Source organism: Perca fluviatilis, chromosome 5 (genome assembly GCF_010015445.1).
Source record: "Perca fluviatilis chromosome 5, GENO_Pfluv_1.0, whole genome shotgun sequence".
Taxonomy (NCBI): Eukaryota; Metazoa; Chordata; class Actinopteri; order Perciformes; family Percidae; genus Perca; species Perca fluviatilis.
In genome coordinates, this window is record NC_053116.1 from 41,319,435 (window position 1) to 41,346,951 (window position 27,517).

The 27,517-nt window shown below is 39.8% G+C and overlaps 2 protein-coding genes across 3 annotated transcripts in view; one reads left to right on the forward strand and one right to left on the reverse strand.

Moving 5' to 3' along the window:
* LOC120558615 overlaps window positions 1–27,517 on the reverse strand; it is a 411,267-nt gene that overhangs the window by 23,355 nt on the left and 360,395 nt on the right. The gene's annotated exons all lie outside the window — the stretch shown is intronic.
* LOC120559076 lies at window positions 17,297–20,310 on the forward strand. The gene is made up of 6 exons (XM_039800497.1): window positions 17,297–17,419; window positions 17,827–17,963; window positions 18,060–18,153; window positions 19,260–19,446; window positions 19,724–19,851; window positions 19,996–20,310. The coding sequence occupies exons 1-6, from the start codon at window positions 17,297–17,299 to the stop codon at window positions 20,308–20,310; spliced, it is 984 nt and encodes a 327-aa protein (XP_039656431.1).

Consider the following 27,517-nt stretch of genomic DNA (forward strand, 5'->3'; position numbering starts at 1 on the left):
TGAGACTCCAGTAGTGGAGTAGTAGTAGTAGTAGTGGAGTCTAGTTTGTCGTACTGGGTATACTGGGATGATCAGCTGCATATCTTTTTTTATTTTTTATTATGATTTTATTTTTAGAGTAATAGGAATAATTGTCAGTTTTTGCACATACTGTACATTTATGCAAACACTGACAGTTACCCCAACAATATTACTCTAATAAAAAAGGTATGCAACTTGTTGATTGGTAGCTCAGATCAAGGTCACCACATGCCACACTTCATGAGGGCTGGCCAGCTTTACTTGGGTCTTGATTAACTGCATCATTAGTTCATGGACACACTAAACTCTACACTGTACATTTACTAAAACTTGACCGTTTCTTTTCTGTCCGCTCCGAAAGCCAACACCTGTCAGTCTGTAGTTCTGCGGGCGTGTGTCTCTGTCTGTGTGTCTGTGTGTGTGTGTGTGTGTGTGTGTGTGTGTGTGTGTGTGTGGTGTGTATTCATGTGAGTGTGTAGGTCTGTGGAAGCGGGTGGGGGTTGACATTGTTTCTGTTTTTATAATGTGGAGCCCTTTGTGCTACATGACCTTTCTAGTAAAAGTGCTCTACTAATAAAGTTTGATCCGTTGATTGATTAAAATAGTCTTTGTTGTCTCTTGTTCAGGTCATCGGCCTGTCTCTACTCTTTGCCATCGTTGTTGTAGCTGCGTTGATGTCATCAGGTGGATTGAAGAAATACTGTGGGGATTCAGGTTCCAACACAGACAACCTGTATCAGAAAGTGAGGTTGGATGAGGAGGAAAACATCGCAGAAGAAAAGTTGAAGGCAGAACTAGAACAACAGTGGGAAGAGGAAGCAGCAGCCAGAGAACAGATCGCTGTGGTAGTGCGTCCCTAACCAACAAGAAACCAGGTAAACAAATGTCTCTCATTTTAACCCTTGTGTTTGTGTTTTCAAAGTAAAACTACTCATAAAAAGTCATTTATTCATATCCCTTGTTTATTCTTCTTTGTTGGTCCAAGACACCGTCATCCTGGTTTCGGTGGTGATGTATTTTGACCAGGTTATTTTACGGGCTGAAGAGACATCAGATCAAAATGTGAGAGATTTCTTGCAACCCAAACACCCGCTGCAAACAAGCCCAAGTTGACCAGAAGATTCCTTCTGAAGTCGTTTAAAACTGAAGTTGGGTTAAATAAAAAAAATAAATCATCAGAAAAGTAGGTTTCTTTCAACCAAATTTTCAGAAAAATAACGCAGACTGTTTCACACAATGCTCTTCACAAGTAAATGATCAGCCCAGTACTTTTTCAGAAAGAAAAATTATGAAAGAACGTTGAAAAAAGTGACAAAAATGTCCACAAAAGCTTCAAAAATATGGGGGTAAAAAGCCACAAAAACTTCAAAAGGCGCAGAAAAATATTGACAAAATATCACAAAAAGTTAATCTGGATTTTAGCACCTTCATCAGTCCAATATTTTAGCAAATAACAGATGGATTGTCGTGACATTTTATAGACTTTCATGTTCTCCAGAGGATGAATCCTACTGAGATTTAGAAAATACTGACTTTTTAAAATTGTGTTTTCTTCAAACAGATGGTTGACTCTTTCCCGTGAATCCAGATTCATCAGACGAGATGTAGAGATGGGTCTACGATGGTTACCATGGTGATGATGATTGTCACATTTTTCCTGAAACTCAACAAAGTGTTAGGAAATGTTATATTGAGCTTTAATCTGATTAATTGTAATGCTTATCTTTTTACTTGTTGCTTTCATTTGTTTGTACTGCAGGCTGTTGAAAATGTGCCTGTATGGAACGGCCGGTTGCTTGGCCTGTGGTTTTACTGCTTGTAGAATTCTTCAAAACCAAATTGTAGTCTACCCCAAAATGACTTACAGAGGGACCCCAAACCACTTCATATGCAACTCCACTGGATAGCCTACTACTGACTTACAGTGTAGGCTATAGCCCTATTCGCACGGGATAAGTATTACCTGGGGACCTCTTGTAGTTTATAAATTACCCCCACACGTCTGTGTTTCGTCTGGCGCATTCACACGGGATAACTGAAGTCTGTATTTTACTCAAATTTACAGACATTATCCCCCGGATATGATGTCAAAACCTTTCATTTATAATTGACAACGCAGCCAGTTAGACCCCAAATCACAGAGATGCCGATTCGCACGGGACTAATATTATCACAGGACCTCCGTTTTCGGCGAAATATGGTAGGTCATTTGCGGGGGAATTATTACTTTAGAAATTACAGACATGACCGATTCGCACGGGATTAAGATCACAGACAACCTCCGCGATTATTACAAATAACTGGAGGTCACCAGGTAATACTTATCCCGTGCGAATAGGGCTTATGTCTACATCAGAGGAAGACATTGTACTACTGTATTTACCTGACAGAGAACGCTGCAGAATCAGAATGTAATCACAAAATATCACAATGAAAATGTGGAGTAATCAGCCTCATGGACTCATGGCAGTGTGCTACCCATGCAGCCCGTTATGAGAGCTAATCAGCACCTATCTGCAGAGAGAGAGAGAGAGAGAGAGAGAGATTACTTGTGTCGTATGATCATTAACAAATTTAGCACTTCAGCAGAGGTGTTAATTTCAATACAGCTTTAGTGTCTTGACGGTTAACGGTGAAGTATGGATTTGATTCCCAGGGGGCATTTTCTGCGAAGGTAATGTTGGAAGTTAGCAGTAGACTCCAATTAACCCGACCCAGGGTGAGTCTGATGAAGACTGATGTGTCTGCCCGGTTCAGCTCTGAGATTTTCTCGCATTGCACAGCGCGTAAAGGAATAATCTCTGAGATTATGTTATGTTCTGCCAGCTCACAGCAACTTAATACAATAGCAGGAAAAGTGATGAGCAGGTTACCTTCCCCCAAACACGGACACACATACTGTATATACAGATATGTCTTGCTTTATAAAAATAGGTAGCTGTGCTTTCCATGTGTGGGATTCTGAAACCTCCTTAAATTCGGGAATTGTCGTTTGTTTATTCAAAGTCAAAGACAGTCCCAAGTAGTGCTACTTTGGACATGTTTGTGGGTGTTTTAGTATGTCACATTTTAGCTGCCAAAGCTCTGCTGCTCTCTGTCTCTGGTCCTCAGGGTGAGAGGGGAGTGGCCAGCGGCTAGAGCCAATGTGTGCTTCTCATATCTATTTATTTAACGATATCTTTTGAATTTCTAATCCAAACAATGTCAAACTGCCACTGCACTTATTCGTGCCGCAGACAGACAGACATTCCTGCAATTTGTAGATAGATGTTTAACCCTCATGTTGACCTCGGGTCAAATTTGGACCCATTTTCCAAACAATTCTTCACAGAATAATTTTGCTCTCGATAAACTGACTTCAGTAAATGTTGACCTGAGGATATCATACCATTTCTTTTTAATCCAAAACTCACAATTTCTCCTTTATTTAGACATCAGGTCTATGTTAATGGCGTCTATTGACCATGAATGGAAACAAAAGTGTAAGACTAGTTGGAATGAAGTTGGCTAAAGGTGTAACACAGATTATTTTGGTTATAAATTAAACATTTCTGAGCTTTATAAACAAGCAAACCGGAGCAGAGAGGAAAACACGAGGGTACAAGAAATGTTTCTGTTTTCTGATTTCTATTTTCTGTTAGAATATCTTTCAGCTCAACAGGTGTGATTATTACATTTACACTTTCATCATATTAGTTTGCTTCAGCTTTTATTGTTACAGCTTGAACTGAGAGCTGAAGTTAGCATGCTGACATTCAGAGTTTGATCTGTATTTCATTCTTTTAATAAACTGATCAGATTCCCATCAGCCTCAGCTGTTCTTTGTGTTCAGTTAAAAACCGAGCAGCAGTTAAAAGATTGCATCAGTGCAGAGGACAGAGTTAAGTCTGTGACTTCATAAGTCTCAGCCTCTGTGAAGAAGCTGCACTGTAGCCTTGTTGTTCTGGCTTTGGGGCTGTGCAGAGGTCTGCCTGAGGGGAGGGGGGTGAACAGTTCATGATCCTTCATGATGCCTGAAACCAAAAACCAGCTCATTTGTAACTTCATTTGAGAGCCACAAAACATTTGGGACATGAGGAGATATTGGAGCTAAGGACGAGGAGAGCTGCCTGTAGCTGTTCGCTTTAATCGCCATTTAAATTGTGTGCACACATAACTACAGTACAGGCCAAAAGATTGGACACACCTTCTCATTCAATGTGTTTCCTTTTTATTTTCATGACTATTTACATTGTAGATTCTCACTGAAGGCATTAAAACTATGAATGAACACATATGGAATTATGTACTTAACAAAAAAGTGTGAAATAACTGAAAACATGTCTTATATTTTAGATTCTTCAAAGTAGCCACCCTTTGCTTTTTTTGATAACTCTGCAAACCCTTGGTGTTCTCTCAATGAGCTTCATGAGGTAGTCACCTGAAATGGTTTTACCTTCACAGGTGTGCTTTGTCAGGGTTCATTAGTGGAAGTTTTTCCCTTATTAATAAAAAAAGCAAAGGGTGGCTACTTTGAAGAATCTAAAATATAAGACATGTTTTCAGTTATTTCACACTTTTTAGTTTTTTAGTACATAATTCCATATGTGTTCATTCATAGTTTTGATGCCTTCAGTGAAGAATCTACAATGTAAATAGCCATGAAAATAAAAAGGAAACGCATTGAATGAGAAGGTATGTCCAAACTTTTGGGAGGCACAACCTGCTAGGCATAAACCCAATGCGTTGGCCGCCAACGAACAGATAATAGACTGTATTATATTAATGCAGTGAGTGTTTGTTTCTGGCAAACTTTTGATTGACGAACTATCACAGAGATGCAGAACGCAGCTTTGGACATAATTACCGGGACTGGTGTGTGTAAAGTTGCTGCTGGTAAACCCAGTAGTGTGAGTGTAGCGTGTTAAAGCACAAACTGAAAAATGGGTAACGTTAGTTGAGGTCACTGAAAAAAAGTGCTTGCTGATAAATTAGACTAGATACAAAACTCTTGAAAGGCTAAGCTCCATAAAGTGAGCCTCTTAATAAAATCAATACAAGTGCTGATATTAAAAGGTGATGAATACAGGTATATAGAATGAAAAGCAGTCCTTTCCTCTGTGATTTTATTAGGCTAATGGCTGAAATAAATGACAATGATGTCATCATCGACTAGTCGGCAGTGACTCGACTTTCATCACATCACTGTCTTTAAAAAATGTCATGCAACCCCCTATTATAAAAACCAAATACCAACATATCACACGTCTTCATCAGACATGCTATAGTCGCCTTATTCTGAATATCCAAACAGAATATACCTCTTACAGGACCTGTATCAAACTCATAATAAAAGGCCGTAGGCTCGTTCAAGAGAAGCCAGGCCTGCACAGAATGGATCACCAGCAATCGCCGCCCAATGCATGCTGGGTAGATTTGTGTCCAACTTGATCCTGAGTAGCTCTGACGTCATGCACACGTGGGCAACGATAACCTCACGAGATCAAGGCGGCCGCAGGTTTGAGAGCAGGCAGCGCAGTTGTTTTTCACCGACTGCAAGAGCCAGGCGGACCCAGAGGCATGCTGGGAAACGCTGGCCTCTCAGCTGATCTAACAGCTGATTGGTTCAGAATCGACTCAACATGATGTTTTATATAAACTTTATTTTATTTTGAATTGGAGGGATTTTAACTGGTATTTGTCTGATTTAAAGGCTGATTCTGAACAGAACACATGTTGTGTGGCTGATAGTTATGTTTAAAAGTCAGAGAGACTAAATCTTTTCAGATTACAGATCATCTACAGTCTGTTGTTGATTAAAATCAGCAACAGATCACATGTAGAGCATTTTGAGAGCTACTCTTAATTATAACAGCTGTAGACTGTTTACAAGCTGATATTTGGGTCTGATAACATTTTATTAAATCGGAATTGGACGTAACAGGATGTGAGTGTTTCTTTGACTTCCTGTTCAGCCTGAAGGTCCGACTTCACAGCTGATTTTTGTCACCACCGCCTGCTCTCGTCTACTTTACAGGCGAGGAGCAGCTCCTCTCCAAAGAGCCTAATGTCTGTGCTCAGTCCACGTCTTGGATAACAGCAGGACAGTTGAGTGTTATCTAGATCTAAACTGCTAACGCCAGTTGAAGAGGTGAAAAGAAGATCATGATGTTGGTAGGCACCTGTCTGGTGAACCCTTGGCACTGTGCCCAGGCTGTATGAAAATGAGCACCCAGTAGCTCCACACCTGTCGTGGAATGAGAGGGTGGAGGGGATTGGAACCAAAGTTATTAAAACTATAATATATATCATAGTTTATAAAAACAATTTAGTTTTTAATTTTAAATTTAATTTTAGTTTAGTTTGAGTTAGTTTTCAGTGGGTTTGCTAGTTTTAGCCAGATATAATGTCTCAGAAGTATGTAGCATATACATATAGAACACCAGGCCATTATAAGGTTTAGGCGCAGCACCCAAGCCTAAGCCGAATAAATGTTACTAAAGACTTTTTCAGATCTAAGCCGCGTGGCGTGTCCGTTTATATTTCGGCTCCCATGTTAACAGGTTAGAGCTTACACACTGCCGGCCTGAGACGTGTGCCTGCTAGAAATAGAACTGACGCCTATTTTTCACGCGAGACGCGAGTGTGTTGGAAGCGTTTCCAGGCAAAATAGAATAGAAAAATATGTTTATACAGTACAGGCCAAAAGTTTGGACACACCTTCTCATTCATTGCGTTTCCTTTTTATTTTCATGACTATTTACATTGTAGATTCTCACTGAAGGCATCACTTCAGGCATTCTTCAAAGTAGCCACCCTTTGCTTTTTTATTAATAAGGGAAAAACTTCCACTAATGAACCCTGACAAAGCACACCTGTGAAGGTAAAACCATTTCAGGTGACTACCTCATGAAGCTCATTGAGAGAACACCAAGGGTTTGCAGAGTTATCAAAAAAAGCAAAGGGTGGCTACTTTGAAGAATCTAAAATATAAGACATGTTTTCAGTTATTTCACACTTTTTTGTTAAATACATAATTCCATATGTGTTCATTCATAGTTTTGATGCTTTCAGTGAGAAAACACATTGAATGAGAAGGTGTGTCCAAAATTTTGGTCTGTACTGTATGTAATTTAGACACAAATAAATCTTAACAAATTACATGTTGATGTTTGAAAGCCTCTAGGTTTTGATATAAATCAAGATATATGAATGTAATTTTTTTTAAGCGATTTTCTAATATTGCACCTGTCAATACATAAATATTCTGTAGCCTATTTTGCCGTCAATACTGCCGAGGTTGTCTTTGCTGTAATCAAATCAGTATATATTAATGTTTAACATGGTATTTAATGTTATCAATGGGAAACATCCATGTGTCCAGACAAGGCTAGCAGCAGCAGCACCGCGTCAGACACCTTTCTGGTGTGTAAAGACAGACAAAATCCATGCAGCTGACACGCAACAGAAACGCCACGCTCACGCCACGCCTGCAGTGTGTAACCGGCCTTACAGGAGATCAGATATTGTGTGGTATGAAATATAATAATCATTGTGTAGTTCTCCTCATCGACTGTCTTCTATCCTACATTTAAGAGTTTATGGAAAGAGAAAAAACTGAAGTTGATCGTCACATCAACTTTGCACCTGGGGATGGACAGTCCATTGAGCTGAAGTGGACGTGGACACATTAATGTTAAAGCTGTAGTGTTTATCATTGTACATTAGCCTAGCAGCTAGCAGAGTTTCCTTCTGCTTAGAGCTTAATCCCAACAAAACGGCACAGTTGAATTTCAGCCTGCATGCACGTTTTTGTAGCCTAAACAGAGCGGCTTATATTGGTTATATTAGAGAGAGCAACAAGTTAGCGGACTGCTGAGTCGCCCTCTGTGCTCTTTGTCTGCTCAGCTGCTAAAACTGCTGTGCTGCGAAGCATCTGCCCTCCTCAGCAAACTTTTTTTTTTCTTTTTACTTTATTGACAATAGAGCTTTCTTTCACTGCAGTGGTTCCGGGCACGATTTGTTTTTCTTCCTTTCATTTTAAAAGTTTTTTTTACTCAGTAACGGATGGGATTTGTAATGTAGCGAAATAGAATACTACTCAATACAGTAATGTGAGTAAATGTATTTCTTTACTTTCCACTTCTGTTCTTAACCCCCTCCCCCTCCCTCCATCCCTAGTCACTTTAATCCCCCGCACTAACTTACATCCTGGACTTTCCCGTTTTTGTTTACTCTAATAATCCTGGTTGGAATTGGGCCACACTGCATGTTGAGTTAATACCAGGCAGGTGTGTTGATAGGCAGGGCCCAGGTACACACACACAGAGCCAAACCACGGACAGGAAAACACAAGCGAGAGATGGCAACCAAGCATAACGACTGTTAACAGCCAGTGCCAATTTCTTGTCTGCTCCGAGCACATCCACCATCATGTACACATAAGAAAAACACATTTATGAGCGGAGGCGGACTTTCAGTTTTGATAATTAGGCATGCTATGACATGTTCATGACAGGTTGTGTTTTTTAGGTTTAAGCTGTCCTGAAATGAGTAAGGAACGGAATCATTTCTCAAGTTTTGTTTGTGTAAAGTGATCTATGCATTCATTTTTATTATGAAATAAAAAATAAAAAAATGCCATAATGTTAAATATAAAGAAAATGGCCATACGTCTTCTATTCTATAGGTAATGATTAAAAATATAATGGAATAAAAGGCAGTAAGGGAGCTTTTCATATCTGTGAACTAGGCCCGGATATGACTACACTTGACCTTCAGTTTGTTTAATTAATATAAACAGGGCTTCAGGGTAACTTGTTCTCCCAAGGAGCATGTTTTGCTCCAAAGTAGAAAAATGTAGCAGTGACTTACATAAACTGTTATTACTGTTATTTTGCTATTTTTTACAATAATACAATCATATGATAATGCATAAACGTTATGAAGTTTAATGTTTTCTAATTTGAAATATAATTTATTGATTAATAAATTGTCAATGATGTTGAATATACAGTAGTGTAACGGACCACCCCTACGGTTCGGCGTGCATGCGAACTGTTTATTAATTGTAGTTTAACTGTAGCTGTGATGTGAACGGAACGCAGCAGAAAGTCTCTGCAGTTTGTTCAGGGAGATCAGAACTGGTTATGCCTTAGAGATGAAGAATTGTGTTTACAGGGACATTACATTCCTTTCTCAATATGTATTCTTGTATGGACTTGTGTTCGTCTGTCCCTGTGTCTCTGTGAAACATCTTGGCTAAATTAATTCATCAATAAATTCACTTCTCAACTTTTCAGGTGAGAAATCAACTGTGTAGATTTTGAATATTTGCAGTTATAAAATCAATGGCAAATTGACAACTTGCTCTGACGTTTTCAGAGTTGAGAAGCTCCACAAAGTGACGCGAGAGCTTGCTAGTGCCTTCCGGGGTCGCTAGCTTGGAGAGAGAAGAGAGAGATCTTGACTGCAGCGTGGCATTTAACTCGGTGAGCTCCTGGCTCCGAAAGGACGGAGGTCGCACAATCCATCCAGACACCCCGCCAACAATGCCGTCTTTCTCATCAGACATCAGGTCTATGTGACGCACTTCCAAATGTCCACCTCACCTGCAGTCATTTTGCCAAACAGTCATGACGCCATTGTTACTTACACACAATGGCGTCATTTTCAGCATCTATTATTATTACTATTAAAACCCTCTAGACCCTAATCGATCGTATACGATCTAAAACGGCACCTCTGATTCATATTTTAACCATTTAATAACCATATAATTTAGACTTACTGATTTTGGCAGCTAAAAACTAAGGAGTTAGCCATCACAGCGGTGTCTTTGGTGTCTTTCTAGCCTTAACACCCAGCCTGGAACTTGTGTCTTTATTTGGAGTTGTGGAGCAATAAATCCAAACGCTTACATCCAAGATTTATCCACTTGATGTCCATAATTTATCACGTTTTTGGTCATTTCTGCTGCTAGCTCCGTGCTACCGTCTAGCATAAATCTCCCATGATGACGATGCTTTGAGAGAGTGTTTTGATGTTTTTCAACCAATGGGAAGGCAGGTCCGTCACACATTACGCCTTATATGGGAATCTGAGCGAGAACAAAGAGAAAAGTGGAAAAGAGAGATAACTCCGGTCTATTACCGTTCTACAGAGAAGAATGACGTCACTGTTTAGAGATTTGGCATATATTTGGGCCTTTTTTGAAGAAATGTGAATAGTTTGTCATTTATATGAGTTATAATGTTCATTATGTTCATTTTTGCACTGGATGACTCCAAATATATAGGAAAACTGTTTTAGACAACACAAATGCTTGTGTAGCATTGCTGTGTGTGTGATATCAATTAATATGACATTATTATTTTGATTATTGGTATAAGTGAATGTCATGAGGGAAAAAGCGTCTGGACTTTTTTTGAAAAGTCAAGACATATGGGAAGTGATTTAGACAGGAGATTGGCTTAGCTTTTATTGTTCTGAGTGTGACATCAAATACATATCTGTGAGACTCATTTTCCGTTTTATTTATTTATTTGTCTTTAAGGTCATACAACCTATTTTTACATTCAATTGACCTCACTACAGCTCAGTATTCTAATAGCCCTGTTTTTCCTGAAAAGAATGATGTACATTGAATGACTATAGACAACAGGGTTGATGTTTTACAAGCTTTTTTAAGAAATAAAACCAGACTGAAAAGGGATTGTAAAAATGGCCTCAGGTTCCTGGACGTTAATATGTATTATTGGCAATTGCGTGGCGTTTTACGGGACCAAAAAAAGTTCCTTCCTGAGATTATTTAGCAGAGCCACCATTGCTGCATCTAGACCTTAGCGCCGCCCAAGACCACTGGGATTGGTTTAAAGAAATGCAAACAGCATTTTCTTCCTCCTATCTCAGAATGCATCTGCGATGTAGCCAGACCTTACTATGTAGATAGAGCTGGACATGAGAGACTAGTACAACTGCAGTTCTCACCAACCTCCAAATGGCTCTAAATGACATAAATAAGGCAGCACACATTATTTTTAATACCACCCAAGAATTGGATGAAATCTCACCAGATGTGCCAAAGTTTATAATGGGGGACTTTAATAACTGCACCCTCAAAAAAACTCTCTACCTACCTACTCGCAGTATGTCACCTGTCCAACACGAAAAAATTTAATAATTGACTTATGTTACGGCTCCATCCCAAAGGCATACTCATCCAGTGCCAGGGCCCCCTTGGGGGGCTCAGATCACAACACAGTCCTTCTAAGACCCACCTATTAACAGGTTTTGAAAAGGGTTAAGCCTGTGGAAAAGCAGATCCAGGTGTGGGATGAGGACAGTATAGAGACGCTGAAAGGATGCCTGGAGTGTACATCCTGGACCTTCTTTGAGGACTCTTCAGCTGACTTGCAACGAACAGACAGAAGCTATTTCGGGCTACATAGACTTTTGTGTGAGTCGCGGTCATTCCAACTAAGATCATTAAGGTGTACCCAAACAATAAACCGGTGGGTACGAAAGAACTAAAAGACATACTAAATGAGAAAAAGAGAGTCTTTGCTTCAGGAAGCTTACAGAACAGAAAAGACATGCAAAGGAAGGTCAATAAGGAGATCTATAAGGCCAGGTGTCAGTACAAGGACAAGGTACAGAGTACCCTGGCTGCGGGGAATTCTAGGGCTGCATGGACTGGTATAAAGTTGATGGCCAACGCCCCCTTCAAGACAGGGAAAAAAATGATTTCATGGAGGACACAGCATCCCGTGCTCTGGCCAACAACTTAAATGAACATTTTACCCGCTTTGAAATAAATGACAGTGACAATGTCTCTGCTTGGCAACAGATTGTAATAGACGATGCTGGGATGGAGAGCACTTTGATTATTACGGAGGAGATGGTCCAGCGAGTGTTTGAAAAGACTAATGTGCAGAAGAGTCCGGGGCCGGATAACAGTGGAGGCAGAGTGCAGCAGTCCAAGCACTCTGGATGGTTGTAAAACGCATGCTTGTGTTTTATTTGCAGTCTTTTCATCAGCATTCAGTACAACCCACCCACACATTTTAGCAAACAGACTTAGAGACAATTTTCAGCTAAATTCAACATTAATTAAATGGATTTTGTGATTTCGTGGGGGGCGCCACAGAGACAAAGATGTCGGAAAGCACATTAACTGGGGTGCGCGCTTTACCTCAATTGGGACACCACAAGGTAGTGTCTTGTCACCACCGCTCTATATATTGTACACTGACTGTTGTCGCAGTAGTTACCCAGGACGTCATATAATTAAATTTGCAGATGACACCTGCGAGAGGGTGGAGGGGATTGGAACCAAAGTTATTAAAACTATAATATATATCATAGTTTATAAAAACAATTTAGTTTTTAATTTTAAATTTAATTTTAGTTTAGTTTGAGTTAGTTTTCAGTGGGTTTGCTAGTTTTAGCCAGATATAATGTCTCAGAAGTATGTAGCATATACATATAGAATACCAGGCCATTATAAAGTTTAGGCGCAGCACCCAAGCCTAAGCCGAATAATTTTTACTAAAAGACTTTTTCAGATCTAATGATTGTAGCAGGTCCCAGCTTTTCAAACGTTTTAGAGACAGATAACATCATGGTCAACCCCGGACAGGGAAACACAATTGGAGACACATGGACGTACGATCGCTGTGATAAAGAGCCAAACAGATACCACTCTAGTCTGTACTGGCCAATCAGAAACCACAGCCAGAAGACTTAGGTGAAAATTTGATATTTTAAGGGTTTCAGGAATAGACTCACAAAAGTGGCTCGCTAGCGAGCCCTAAAAAAAGCGCCCCTGCAGTACGTTTAATGTAGATTTCATCCGATGGACTTCAAATTTGTTTTTAACGTTTAATGTCTTAACCTTAAAGATGAAAAGTTATTAAAAGCCAAACCTGTCGTCAAACTGTGTGGGCGTGGCGTGGCGGCCATTTTGAGTGTTTATCGATGAACAAAGAAGTTGTTGTAACTTTGGTGTACATTCACAGCTAATGAACTGTGTGACATAGAGTGCTGTGTGAGGTATCATTGAACTCAGCAGGGAGTTCCCTTTTCATTGGTTATAATCTTCAGTGTCTGAGTGCCACGCCAATACATGGTCACAAGGAGCGGCGTCTGCCAGTAACCAGAGCACGAGGGCCCGTCCATCGCTGCTTGCAGCTTTAATTTTTTTTTTTTTACTTTTTGCTCGCGGAAGTAAGGCCGGTTACACACTGGACGCGTCGCGCGAGCGTGTCAGCCGCGTGGCGTGTCCGTTTATATTTCGGCTCCCATGTTAACAGGTTAGAGCTTACACACTGCCGGCCTGAGACGCGTACCTGCTAGAAATAGAACTGACGCCTATTTTTCACGCGAGACGCGAGTGTGTTGGAAGCGTTTCCAGGCAAAATAGAATAGAAAAATATGTTTATACAGTACAGGCCAAAAGTTTGGACACACCTTCTCATTCATTGCGTTTCCTTTTTATTTTCATGACTATTTACATTGTAGATTCTCACTGAAGGCATCAAAACTATGAATGAACACATATGGAATTATGTACTTAACAAAAAAGTGTGAAATAATTGAAAACAGGTCTTATATTTTAGATTCTTCAAAGTAGCGACCCTTTGCTTTTTTATTAATAAGGGAAAAACTTCCACTAATTAAACCTGACAAAGCACACCTGTGAAGGTAAAACCATTTCAGGTGACTACCTCATGAAGCTCATTGAGAGAACACCAAGGGTTTGCAGAGTTATCAAAAAAAGCAAAGTGTGGCTACTTTGAGGAATCTAAAATTATAAGACATGTTTTCAGTTATTTCACACTTTTTTGTTAAGTAGCTACATAATTCCATATGTGTTCATTCATAGTTTTTTTTTAATCGATTTTCTAATATTGCACCTGTCAATACATAAATATTCTGTAGCCTATTTTGCCGTCAATACTGCCGAGGTTGTCTTTGCTGTAATCAAATCAGTATATATTAATGTTTAACATGGTAATAATGTTATCAATGGGAAACATCCATGTGTCCAGACAAGGCTAGCAGCAGCAGCGCCGCGTCAGACACCTTTCTGGTGTGTAAAGACAGACAAAATCCATGCAGCTGACACGCAACAGAAACGCCACGCTCACGCCACGCCTGCAGTGTGTAACCGGCCTTACAGGAGAACAGATATTGTGTGGTATGAAATATAATAATCATTGTGTAGTTCTCCTCATCGACTGTCTTCTATCCTACATTTAAGAGTTTATGGAAAGAGAAAAAACTGAAGTTGATCGTCACTTCAACTTTGCACCTGGGGATGGACAGTCCATTGAGCTGAGGTGGACGTGGACACATTAATGTTAAAGCTGTAGTGTTTATCATTGTACATTAGCCTAGCAGCTAGCAGAGTTTCCTTCTGCTTAGAGCTTAATCCCAACAAAACGGCACAGTTGAATTTCAGCCTGCATGCACGTTTTTGTAGCCTAAACAGAGCGGCTTATATTGGTTATATTAGAGAGAGCAACAAGTTAGCGGACTGCTGAGTCGCCCTCTGTGCTCTTTGTCTGCTCAGCTGCTAAAACCGCTGTGCTGCGAAGCATCTGCCCTCCTCAGCAAACTTTTTTTTTTCTTTTTACTTTATTGAAAATAGAGCTTTCTTTTTTTTTCTCAGTTTTTTTTTTACTCAGTAACGGATGAGATTTGTAATGTAGCGAAATAGAATACTTCACTTAACTACATTTTAAATGACCGATTTTAAAAACTACTTCAAAAATACAAAATACACAACAAAACTACTCAATACAGCAATGTGAGTAAATGTACACAGTAAATTCCATAGTGTAAAATATGCAGTGTCAAAGTACATTGACTCTTACAGAGTTATTACAACAACAGTTGGAGTAAGATACCGCCCAGTGTTGGTGAAAAAGTACGTTGTTAAAAGACGCAGTGTCAGACGTACTCTGGAAAGCTCCGCCCACCTACGACTCGTCTCAAACGGACCACACATTTTCACGGCGCCATTTTCTTCATGTGGAATGACTGCGGTAAGTTTCTCCTAAGCGACTGTACACACATTATTTGGCATTTTAACAGAAGCAGCATTTAAGAATTACTTTATATCGTTGCTAACTGTGCACTCTAGTTGGTTTTAGGTCTTCAAATGTCGAATTTTAAAAAGGCTAACGTTAACATGTTGTGACTGACTTCTGTCCAGTCCATGTGCCAGCAGTATTAAGCTAACGTTAATTAACATTAACTGACGAACATAACGTTCAAACTAGAATTCAGTTATTCAGTAAGTCAGTTATGTTAATACAACGTGGAGGGGGGATTGTGTACTTCTTGTTAACGTTCAAATATTACAGGAACATAGCAAAGACTAAGGGGAGTTGGCTAAACTAGCTAACGTTAGCTACATTTTATGTTATCTTGACTGGCTAACTATGTGCGGGTAGCATGGATTTATTATGTTAACGGCGGGTAGACATTAACCTTGGACACTGCTTAAGCGGTGTACCTTTTATTTTTTTCCTGGATATTATACAAAATGACTTTCGGGTTTCAAAGCAGCAGCAGTACTATTAAAATACTTAAGCACTATCTTAGCACACACTTATGGTGTAACGTTTAGCTAACATTATTCAATTCAATGTTATTGTCATGGTGCTGTCTGTTTCCCTCTCCCCTCTCCCTTTTTTTTTGTTGTCTGTCATGTGCTGAGTGGGTGTGGTGCTCCTGGCTCTCTCTCCCTCCTCGTCAAGACACCTGTGGCTTCCTGTTCACCTGATTCACATCCAGCAATCACCACTCCTGTTATAAAACCCTAGCCTTCCAACCAGTCTCTGCCAGATTGTCCGTTCACCCAAGTGGTAACATTCGCTACTGCCAGCCTCAGTGTTTTTGAAAGACTGCTTTTTTTTTTTGTATACCTGTTGCAAGCCTAGTTTTGACTTTTTTTGTGTTTTTGTGTCCAGATTTCCACTACCGCCCTGGAAGCCCAGTCTGCCTATCTGAGCCTTGTTCTTTTCCCGATCCTGCCTCTCACCTGTCTGCCCGCTCTCAGCCCCAGGGGATATCCAGCACCTGCATCACTCATTTGTTTTTGTTCAATAAACCTCAATACCTGTTCTGACCTTTTCCGTGTCTGCGCTTGAATCCAGGCAGCCCAGCCTAACAGTTATTTATAGTATCAAATCATAACAAGAGTTATCTCAAGACACTTTACAGACAGAGTAGGTCTAGACCACACTCTATAATATACAAAGACCCAACAATTGCAGTAATTGTGCGGGCAAGGCGGTAACATTAATGTTACAAGGATGAAAATCAGACGTTAACCTTTTTAATGTGTTTGACAGTAACTTCAATTTAACTGGCCATTTCTGCAAAAGTGCTGATCATTTCTCAGCACTTGGGTGGCTTGAAACAATATTTTTCTTATACTCAAGCTGTTCTGATGAAATGCATGAGATTCTTATGTATGTTAAATAGTGACCTGTTTTTATTTGAGGAAATACTGCTAAATTAAGACCATCAACTTTTTAACTGTGAGAAATTGTACTGATACTATTTGCAGGGAGCATGCTGCTTAAAGCTAAACTTGGAGATGTCCAAACATTTGTCAGAATAACTGAGCCAAATCTGAAAGACTTTTTGATTGCAGGTAAGAATTTGACAATGTTAGTAATAACTGTCTGAATTTAGCTGTTTAAAATTGATATACTGGAATATTCCTAAAATGATGGGACATGTTAAGTTCTCAGGTTTAAGGAACTGGTCCATTTTTGTACGTCTAAATTTCTTCTGTGATGCCCTTGGTAACTACACTTTAATTGTGGATGCATTGCTTAAGATATAGTTATGATGCTACAAAAAGCCTTTTTAATCACTTAATAGTGTTTGTTTAAAACCTATTTTATAGGGTAAGGTAGGTGTACACAGTGAAATTATTATATAAATAATGATTTACTTTTGTTTACACAAGCTTTTATCCCTGTTTTTTCTAGCATTTGCAAAGTTTGGTGTCCCAGCTGTAACAGAAGGTGTGAAAGTTGTTGACAGTTCAGGGACTGAATTGGATGATGATGTTTTTGAGGATATTATAAAGGATCCCTCAACTGGGGTGCTAACCATCAAATATGACTCAGGTTTGTTTCAGTTAATTAATTAATGGATAAGTTATTTATTTGTTTTATGAAGTTCATGGTGTCTATTAAATAAGTGTCTTAGATTATGAGGGAACTATATATAATTCTTTTTCTTCTAAAAATCATGGTTAGAATCTGTCTCCATGGTGGCCTCTTCTGAGCAATCCCCACTATCATCCCTTGATACCTTGGACTCTGAGGATGCAGTCATTATTTCAGATAGCCCCTCCAGAAAACGCCAGAGGCTGGATACAGAAGCCAAGCAAGTAAGACAATTATGACATTTTAAATTCTGTTCTTGAATCTGTTCTCAGAGAATTAAAATTACATTAATATACATTGTAAATTACATGGTTTCAAAAAAATTTTGAAGTCCTGATTAGGGATGTCCCGATCAAGTTTTTTTAAGCGCCCTATCCAATTAAAAAAAGTATCTGCTGATATTGAGTCCTGATCAGATACTTTTATTTATTTTTTGATAATACAGTGCACACTTCGAGTACATTCAAGTTATTGTCGCTGTCTGGAGGGAGTTTCTTACCATTATTGGCTTTTTCATTGGATTTTTGTAGCACTTGCAATCTTTGAGATTGGATCGGGACATCCTCTGACATCATATTAGTTTATTTGCAGTGGACATAACATGCTGAATTTTTATGCATTTTGTTTTAAGTTGGTGGAATCAGCTCTTACCAACAAACCTGGTGGGGAACGTATAATAAATGAATACAACCGAACCAAGTCCTTGACGGATGAAACGAGACGTAAAATGGTGAACATGCTGGCAGCTGACATGACCGAAAAGAATGGGTAATTTCTTAATAGTCCATGTGTTCTCAATCTGTAAATCTAAATCTGAATCTAAGTGAATATGACTGCACAATCCTTTCTTCTTCAATTTTGCAGTACATCTCCACCCAGACAGGTAAAAGAAATGTATGCCAAAGGAATAGTGACCTTATTCCCGTACCTCAGTGACCCATTCTCTAAGAATGGCTATGTGAGTTGCACACAGTAATAGTTGTAATGTTAAATGCTATTGGAAGTTTTTGAATCCTACCAGACCATGTTGTTTTCAATGAAGTATCCATTTTTGTTATCCTTTCATCCTTCAAGTAGCATTATTATGATGGCGACAGTGGAACTGGGTACTTGGCCTGGAGGATTAAAACTATTCAGAGAGGCACCGCCAAAGACAGGCGATCATCATTCGGAGGTAATACTGGAAAATGTATGGAACAAAACAGTTGCTAGATCAATAATTACATTTGTTGCACTGTTTCTCAGACATATAGTATAATGTGTAACTACATCCTTCAATTCTGCTAGCTCCCTCCCTCTTAGCAAATTTAAAAAAAAATATGCATCAGAGACCTACGAAAGGACTGTGACATAAGGGGGGGGGTTGCCTCGACACCGACTGGTCGAGGAAACCCCTGGCAAACTGGCCTTGCAAACCTTAGGGTGATTTAAACCAGTAGATTGCATTTTCATACATTTTTCAACCCACAAACTGCAGATTTCATAAATTGTGAAGAAATGATGTCAATATTAACACCAACATTGATGTTTTTCATCACAGCACATTCATATAATTTAGTTTACAGCTCAAAAAGTATATTTTACAGTGGAGTACTTCCTTTAAAAGTTAGCCAGGCTACTAAAACTTTTGACATGATTGAAATTTTCCCGTGTTGTGTAGAATCAGCCAAAGGATCATCTGGTGAAGACATGTCTGGAGGACCGACTGTCGGACGAGAATACCAGTTTGTTCCAGAGACTGCCCTGACTGATGATGAGTGCAACGAAGCAATCTCACAGATGAAACATTCTGCTGATGCGGACACAATCAAGAAGAAAATGAAACTGACGTTTGTGTATCGCCGCAAAATGATCCTCGACCCCCAGCAGTCAAGCAACATACTGTCTGAGTTTCCACGTTTTAAAGATGTCAAAAGCTTGGTAATTATGTTATTTTGAAAATACTATGACAAGTGAATTGTTTTGTAAGACATTGTAGTGATACTACCTAGCTAAACTAGCACCCAATACAATTTGATTGGCTGTCAAATAACTGAAATTGTCACCAACACCACCCCACTCCAGGTTGAACAGGATTTTGTTCTAATGTTCGGAGAGGATACCTCAAGCAAGCTTCTGGAAAGGTGGCCGGTCACGTTCAAGAAAAAGATCATCAAACAATGCAGAAAGCTTCCATCCACAAGTGAGCTTGAAGAACTCTTGCTGGCAGCTGATCCTCCTGAGGATGGCACTGAATTGGATGTTGACTTTGGTAAGATGCTTGTAAGCCTGCCTTTCGTGTTGTATTGCAATATCAACATTATGTGTAAACATTTAAATATCAACATAATACTAAGAAGCTGGATCTGTGAAAGATTTACGAGTACGTTCTGTAGCAGTATATTGAACAAAACCTTTGAGATTTCACCCGTGTGGATGTTTTAGTTGGAGAACTTCTTGTGATATAGAACTGCTGTCTGTCTGGGGGGTCTTTTGTAAAGAAAACAACGTAACTAAAGTGTGTTAACATTGAACTTATGTTGTTACAGGTTGGGACAGTGATCTGTCATCGGTTTTACTGCTTCTACACCTGATTCCACCCTCCGCTCAGGGTCGGAAGAGACCAGGAAAGGTTTCCGCATCCCAAGCAGAGAAACATCTTGTGGTATTCGAGAAGGTTTGTATTTTTTCTAATTTGTGGTATGAACACCTAATATTAGGGTACAAGTATTTATTCAATAAGAGTAGTGTATTGGCTCTTTCTGCATATTCTACAACTACTTGGCCATTAACTAGAGTTTTCCCTCATTTGTCTTCGCAGACCGGAACAAACATTCAAGAGCATCTCGATGCCATCACTACTAGCGCTCAGCCCTATCTCCTAGCTGTTGGAGTTAAGAAGAATGCAATCCACCAGTTCTTCATCATTATCGACAAGAATGCCATACCTTGCAGGCCAACCTCTTCTCTTGTTGCTTTTGACGAACTATTTAAGGCACATTTTGTGTTTGGTACATCCTACAACACCCTGCTCCACAACATGTACACTTTCATCCAAACTACAGTGTACAACATCGATGCTGGCAAGGTCAAAGAGAGTCGTGTTGCTGAAGTCAGGGCGAGGTTACTTCATTAGTGCTTGAAGTTTCTCCTCGAACATGAAGTGTTTTGTTTGTCAGGCTGAGTTATCGAGTTCAAATATGCTTGTTAGGCATTTACGATTAGTTCACGGTAACTTACCTGGAAAAAATCTGCTCAGAAATGTGCTCAGACTGGATGTGGCTGTGCGTTTGGTACGTTTTCTGGTTTTAGGAAACATTTAAACACAAAACACACTGAGTATATTGACCAACAGGTTGACCCTGATGTTTATTTAAGCAGCATTGGAGAGACAGTGACCACTAATGTAGAGGAGACAGTTAATGAACACGAGGTAGCCACATCTACTCTGTTGAAAAAGTCCAACAGGAGCACTCTAGATGTGTGCCTCTGCTGTTGCACAACTAAAAGCAGCTGGATTAAGTCAATCTACTGTAAATAGTTTTGTTTCCTCCATGGAAGAAGTGTTTTTTGAGATTCATAGTCAAGCTACAGATGCAGCTTTGCAGTGCTTATCTCCACAGGAAACAGAAAATAAGAACAGAATAGAACAATCTTTGCAAAAGTTGGAAAACCCCTTCACACCCTTAAATTCAGAAGCTAAACGAAATAAACACTTCAAAGAGAAATGGGTAATTGTAGAACCTGTTGAAAAGGTGCTTGGCACAAGATTTGACAGCAGAAGAAACAAAACAACTGGGACATACTATCAGGTCGTTGTAACTGACAAGTTTGCATATATTGCTATTTTAGAAACAATAAAGGCAATTTTTCAAAACCCAGAACTTGCAGACATGTTCAAGCCCAGGCACATGCCCAAGGAAGGTGTGTATGCAGACTTGAGAGATGCTGCCTATTTTAAAAAAAGTCCCTTATTCTCTATAGAAAAAGATGCCTTACAGATCCAGCTATTTTATGACGACTTTGAAACAGCAAACCCCTTGGGGTCTAAAAAGGGTATACACAAATTAGGTGCTATATACTTTACATTAAGGAATTTTCCCCCAATCTTTAATTCATCATTGATAAATATTCATTTGTGTGCTCTTTTCCATCCGGACAGACCGACAGAGGCATTCAACTCAACTCAAGCGTGTTTTATTGTCATTTCAACCATATACACGAAACAACGTTTCATCGTGACTCAAGTGGTATTACACATTTAACATATATAAAAACGACATTATATAAAAACGACATACGAAACAGGCTACATTTAGTACACACACTTTATAGGCTCCGTAAAGTTCAGCTAACGCATACTAGCATTAGCGCTTGGTGGGCTGTAAACACCGAGCATAAACACAGCCGTGAATTAGTGTCTAATGTAGAATGGTCGGCATTTAACAGTCACAAGCTCCACCAGCAGTTATAGCAGTGGCTAGTTGGATTTTATTTCTACACCAGTCCGTTTAACACAGCCCACCTCCACGGGCCGGCGAGAGCAGCCTGGTAGCTGGATAGTCCCGGTTCCGGTACACTGTTGTTCAGGCATGTTTCCACAACAACAAAAACACAGCAGTCACTGAACTCACGTTGGGAGTTTCGTTGAAGGAGGATGTAGTCCCGCTTGTTGTTTAATGAGCAGACACTTGCAAGCAGGATGGCTGGGACAGGTGGACAGCTAGCGTTAGCTTTCCACCTAGCCGATGAGGATGTCCCCTAGCCGGCTAGCGGCATTGAGCGACACCGCTGGTCTCCGTGCAGGCGAAGCTCACGTAGTGTGCAGAGTATTGCGTCTGTAATAACGTTTCCTCCATATTCTCCGATCTGTACCGATGTATCCCGGTGGTACACACGTCCGGTAGTTTGAATGCAGATAATTGTTGTAAATGTTTTCTGCTGAAAACCGAGAGCCTGTTTAGCGAAGATTCAAGATGGCTGACAGTCATTTTCATTCGGAATACCTCGGCCAGACTCGGCAGTCCAACCCCCTGTGGGCGTGTTGAAAACATACGGAAGTAGATCCTACTACTGGCTGACGTCCTTGCCTCTGGCCTAAAAATCTTCCAATGACGCAAAAATCGTCATTTTACGTCATCGGAAGATTTTTTCCAGGCCCCAAATGCAGAAATCTCTCGTCTCAGGGGGACATGAGGGAGGGAGGCACGGTCATTCAGAAATACTATCGGGTTTCTACTGATACAAAGCTGAATGCTAAATCGGTGAAGTATCCCTTTTAAAGTACTCGAGACAGAGGGACTTAAAGTTCCCAGATTGAAAGATGTGATTCACGGTACCATAGTTCAGGTCACTGGTGATAATCTTGGGTTGCATGGTTTGTTTGGCTTTGTGGAGTCATTTGGGGCAAGGTATTGTTGTCGTTTCTGTCTCCTTGAGAAAGATTGTTTTCAAACTGTGTTCTGTGAAGATGATCCAGAAGTTGTACTACGAACCATCGAGATGCACAAACTGCACTGTCAAACTTTACAAACAGATCCTACACTACCTCATATATATGGTGTCAAACGCATTTGTCTGCTGAATTCACTACAGTATTTTAATACAGCCAACAATTTTTCTGTAGATATAATGCACGATATTTTAGAAGGAGTTGCTCAGTTTGAAGTCAAACTTGTCCTGCAGTACATTAAGGAAAACTTCCTAAATGCTGAACAACTGGCTGGTAGAATAAATGCTTTTGACTATGAATACAATCAGCAGCGAAACCGTCCACCTAGAGTAAAGTTGTTTGATGGAAGTAATGATTTGGGGTTGAATGCTATACAGTCTTGGTGCTTATTACGTAATATGCCTTTGCTATTTGGTGATTTAATACAGTCAGATGACCAGCACTGGAATCTTCTACTTTTGCTTCGACACATTAACATTGTATTTTCCCCAGTCCTTACAGAAGGCATGACCATTTACCTCAAACATTTAATCATTGATCATCATCAGCTCTTCAAGCAGTTGTTTCCTGCAATCAATCTCTTACCAAAGCATCACTTCATGATTCATTACCCTCATAATATAAAAAACATCGGCCCAGTTCTGCACATGTGGTGCATGCGTTATGAAGCTAAACATAATTTTTTTAAGAAGCAATTAAAAAGTTTTAAAAATGTAACAAAACATTAGCCAAAAAGCACCAAAGTTGTATGGCAATGTATCGAGAGTCCTTTAGCAAGGAAAGATTAACTTTAGGTTCGGGGAAGATGGTGACATTTAGGCTATGTTTACACGGAAATGATCTGAAGAGAAAACGCAAAAGTGGCGTTGCGTTATCACTTTTTATTCTGCGTTTAGACGAGCGTTATGGAGGGGAAATCTGCGTGCATATGGTGACGCAAAAGTGTGTGAAATTGGATGTAGTATGCACTCCAGGTGACTAGGTGGCACTGCCACACAACACCACCAAGGCACCCACCTGCGTAGAACCTTCCTTCTACTTCTCTCCTTAGTAGCGCGAAACCAAAACATGCCGAAGCGAACAACAGAAGCTCGTCTGGAAAGACGAGGAGGTGGAGTTGCATGTTTGTCTGATGATGTCCGGCACAGTTGACCGTGATAAGCCACAACACAGCCCCCACGGGAGCACTACCAATACCCTGATCCACAGCACAGCACCCACGGGAGCACTACCAATACCCTGATCCACAGCACAGCACCCACGGGAGCACTACCAATACCCTGAGTCACAGCACAGCACCCACGGGAGCACTACCAATACCCTGAGTCACAGCACAGCACAGCACCCACGGGAGCACTACCAATACCCTGAGTCACAGCACAGCACAGCACCCACGGGAGCACTACCAATACCCTGAGTCACAGCACAGCACAGCACCCACGGGAGCACTACCAATACCCTGAGCCTCGCGGCCCTTCAGCCGCTGCTTGAGAGCGAGAGGCAGCGGCCAGAGGAGGCTGAAGCAGACTTTCCTCTGCCCGCTGACCTCTGCCACTCGCTCTCTCTCTCTCTCTCTCTCTCTCTCTCTCTCTCTCTCTTTCTTCATCCGTAACGTTGTCGCCTGCTCTGGCTCTAATGAATAGCCTACATATCGTCATCGAACTATAACAACCATATCCACATTGTTGAAATCATTTAAATATTGAGCCATTACATTGAAATTCTAACAGGAGCCTATAATTTCTGTAGCCTACTCCGTAACAACAGACTACCTTTTTCTCGTCTCTCTCCACACCGCTGTCTTCAGACTTTTTTTTTTTTACCCTTTAGACGGTAACGTGACAGTGGAGCGTTTTTAAGATTTCCACTCTGGAGGGTGGTTTCACTTTTTTGCGTTTTTAAGCCCCAAAAACGCCGTCGCCGTATAAACGAAAGGCACATCCAATAAAATATTTTTTCGTTTTCACCCGAGAGCGTCATCGTGTAAACAGGGCCTTAGTGAGCTCAAAGAAGGTCCCGAGATTGCTTTCAAATTTGGGTCTGTATTGTCTACCAGTGTGTTTTCTGCCAAGTGGATCAAACATCATGGTACAGAGTACCGCCGTTACTTCATTATCTGTACTGAGGTAGCATTTGAGATGCCTGTATTTTGTAAAATCAAAATTATTGCTGTGAAAGATGACTGTGTATTGCTCTGTGGAAAACTTATGGAAACAGTGTGTTTTGATCACCATTACTATGACTTTAAGGTCAGGATGCATCCAGACAGGGTTCAAAAGGTGATCAACATTAATGAACTGTGTTACTTTAAACCTTTTGATGTTCAAATGAAGTATGGAACGACAGATTCCTTCTTGTATGTTGTTCCCTATTGCCATTTTATGGAAACCTAAGGTCAATGTTTTAAAAAGGGATTTGTATTCTTAATATATTTTAGCCTGACATAGTTGAGCTGTTAATAAAAATTTGAAATGCATTATTTTGTGGTAAGTTGTGATTTTTACTCACTTAATGGAGTATTTGGTGTAATTTGACACTAAAAAAGTGTCAAATTAATACTGCTGAGATTTATTTCCGTGACACTATACAGTGCTAGGATTTGACTCTATTTGAGGTTGTTTTTCACTGCAAGATAATCAATTATCAACACAATAGTGTGTAACATCAACACTTATCAGTTATTTTAACCTTGAGTGTCAACTTTTAATAACTCCATGCAGTGTTAAACTGGACTGGAATCAAACTCAATCAGAGTTGATTTGTTATTTTAGAAGAGTAAATTATTAACTCTTCCAAGGGTAATATTTCCACTCTCCAGTGTTATTTAACCTTTAGTGTAAAATTAAAATAACACTACTCAGTGTAAGCGAGTGTTAAATTTTTACTCTATTTAGAGTTAATTTAACTCTAACATTTTAACACTATGAAAAGAGTCAAATTAACACTATTTCAGGGTGGGACCAAATACACTCAGGAATAGTGTTAAATTTAACTCTTTGAGTATTACTTTAACACTTCAAAATTTACTGTGTATTTCTTTACTTTCCACTTCTGCTCTTAACCCCCTCTCTCCATCCCTAGTCACTTTAATCCCCCGCACTAACTTACATCCTGGACTTTCCCGTTTTTGTTTCCTATAATAATCCTGGTTGGAATTGGGCCACATTGCATGTTGAGTTAGTAAGAGGCAGGTGTGTTGATAGGCAGGGTCCAGGTAACCACACACAGAGCCAAACCACGGACAGGAAAACAAAAGCGAGAGATGGCACAGGCATATGTTGGCTGTGTCAAAAATCTAAACATAGATACCACTCTCATGTCTGTACGGGGAAATCTGAAACCCCACCCACTAAACGGTTATTTCTACGAAGCATAACGACTGTTAACAGCCAGTGCTAATTTCTTATCTGCTCCGAGCACATCCACCATCACGTACGCATAAGAAAAACACATTTTTGAGTTGACTTTCAGTTTTGATAATTAGGCATGCTATGACATGTTCATGACAGGTTGTGTTTTCTAGGTTTAAGCTGTCCTGAAATGAGTAAGGAACTGAATAATTTCTCATGTTTTGTTTGTGTAAAGTGATCTATGCATTCATTTTTATTTAAAATTAAGAAAATGGCCAAAAGTCTTCTATTCTATAGGTAATGATTAAAAATATAATGGAATATAAAGCAGTAAGGGAGCTTTTCATATCTGGGAACTGGGCCTGGATATTACTAAATTGACCTCTAGTTTGATTAAATAATATGAACAGGGCTTCATGGTAAGTTGTTCTCCCAAGGAGCATGTTTTGCTACAAACATTTAGCAGTGACTTACATAAACTGTAATTACTGTTGTAGCTAATTTGCACAATAATACAATAATATGATAACGCGTAAACATTATGAAGTGTAATGTTTTCTAATTTGAAATATATTTTATTGATTAATAAATTGTCAATGATGTTGAATATACAGTAGTGTAACGGACCACCCCTACGGTTCGGCATGCATGTTAACTGTGGATTAATTGTAGTTTAACTGTAGCTGTGATGTGAACGGGGTGCAGCAGAGAGACTGCGGTTTGTTCAGGGCGATGCCGATAGAGCAGTCACAACTGGTTTTCATGCGTACTCCTATGCTGTACCTAAAGACGGAACTGGACTACTATTTAACACGTTAACGTTTTTAGCTGGTTATGCAAAAACCTGCCTCTTGCCTTAGAGATGAAGAATTGTGTTTACAGGAACATTACATTCCTTTCTCAATCTGTATTCTTGTATGGACTTGTGTTCTTGTGTCCCTGTCACTGCATGAAAAGTGGGATTTTTGTCAGTATTCGGCACTGTAGATTGTCGTGGAACTTCAGGTTTACGGCTGTATACGGCAATTTACAGGCAACACCGAAAACTGCCGTGAATTGTCGGAAATTGACGTAGGCCTTGCTTGGCAGTTGTCCCCCCATGACCCCCCCTCCCTCTAATTCTAGGGGAGGCTTTAACATGTAAATAAAAATGCTGTGAGCTATAAAAAATGCAAATCAGGGTAGCAGCAGGGGGAGTTTTACCCAAGGTGACATTTTTCTAAAAGGTATTAACTTCATTTTAAGAAAATCTCTTAAAATAGATCTTTTTATTGTAGATTCTTACATTTTATCTTGAATTTATTTATTCAATGAAAGTATGCCAGATTAATTACTTTGTATGTCATTAGCAATAACCAACGTTATGTATGTTATGTTAATCAGGCTTTGCCATAAAGGTAAAATGTGCAATCCATGATTCATTCCCAATCTCCTCGAGCTCAACCACTGTACATAGTGACATGACTACAGTGACCTTTCTTTGGTCTTGCTCATCCAACATTGTCTGGTGGAATGGAGACAGAGGCTCCACTGTACAGTTT

Excerpts from the sequence above, each read along its gene's own strand:
- LOC120559076 (XM_039800497.1), top strand. The coding sequence starts at position 17,297 with ATGGTGGCCTCTTCTGAGCAATCCCCACTATCATCCCTTGATACCTTG. Across the intron at positions 17,420-17,826 it reads TGGATACAGAAGCCAAGCAA|TTGGTGGAATCAGCTCTTAC; the intron begins GTAAGACAATTA and ends TTTTGTTTTAAG. Across the intron at positions 18,154-19,259 it reads CATTCTCTAAGAATGGCTAT|GTTGAACAGGATTTTGTTCT; the intron begins GTGAGTTGCACA and ends ACCCCACTCCAG.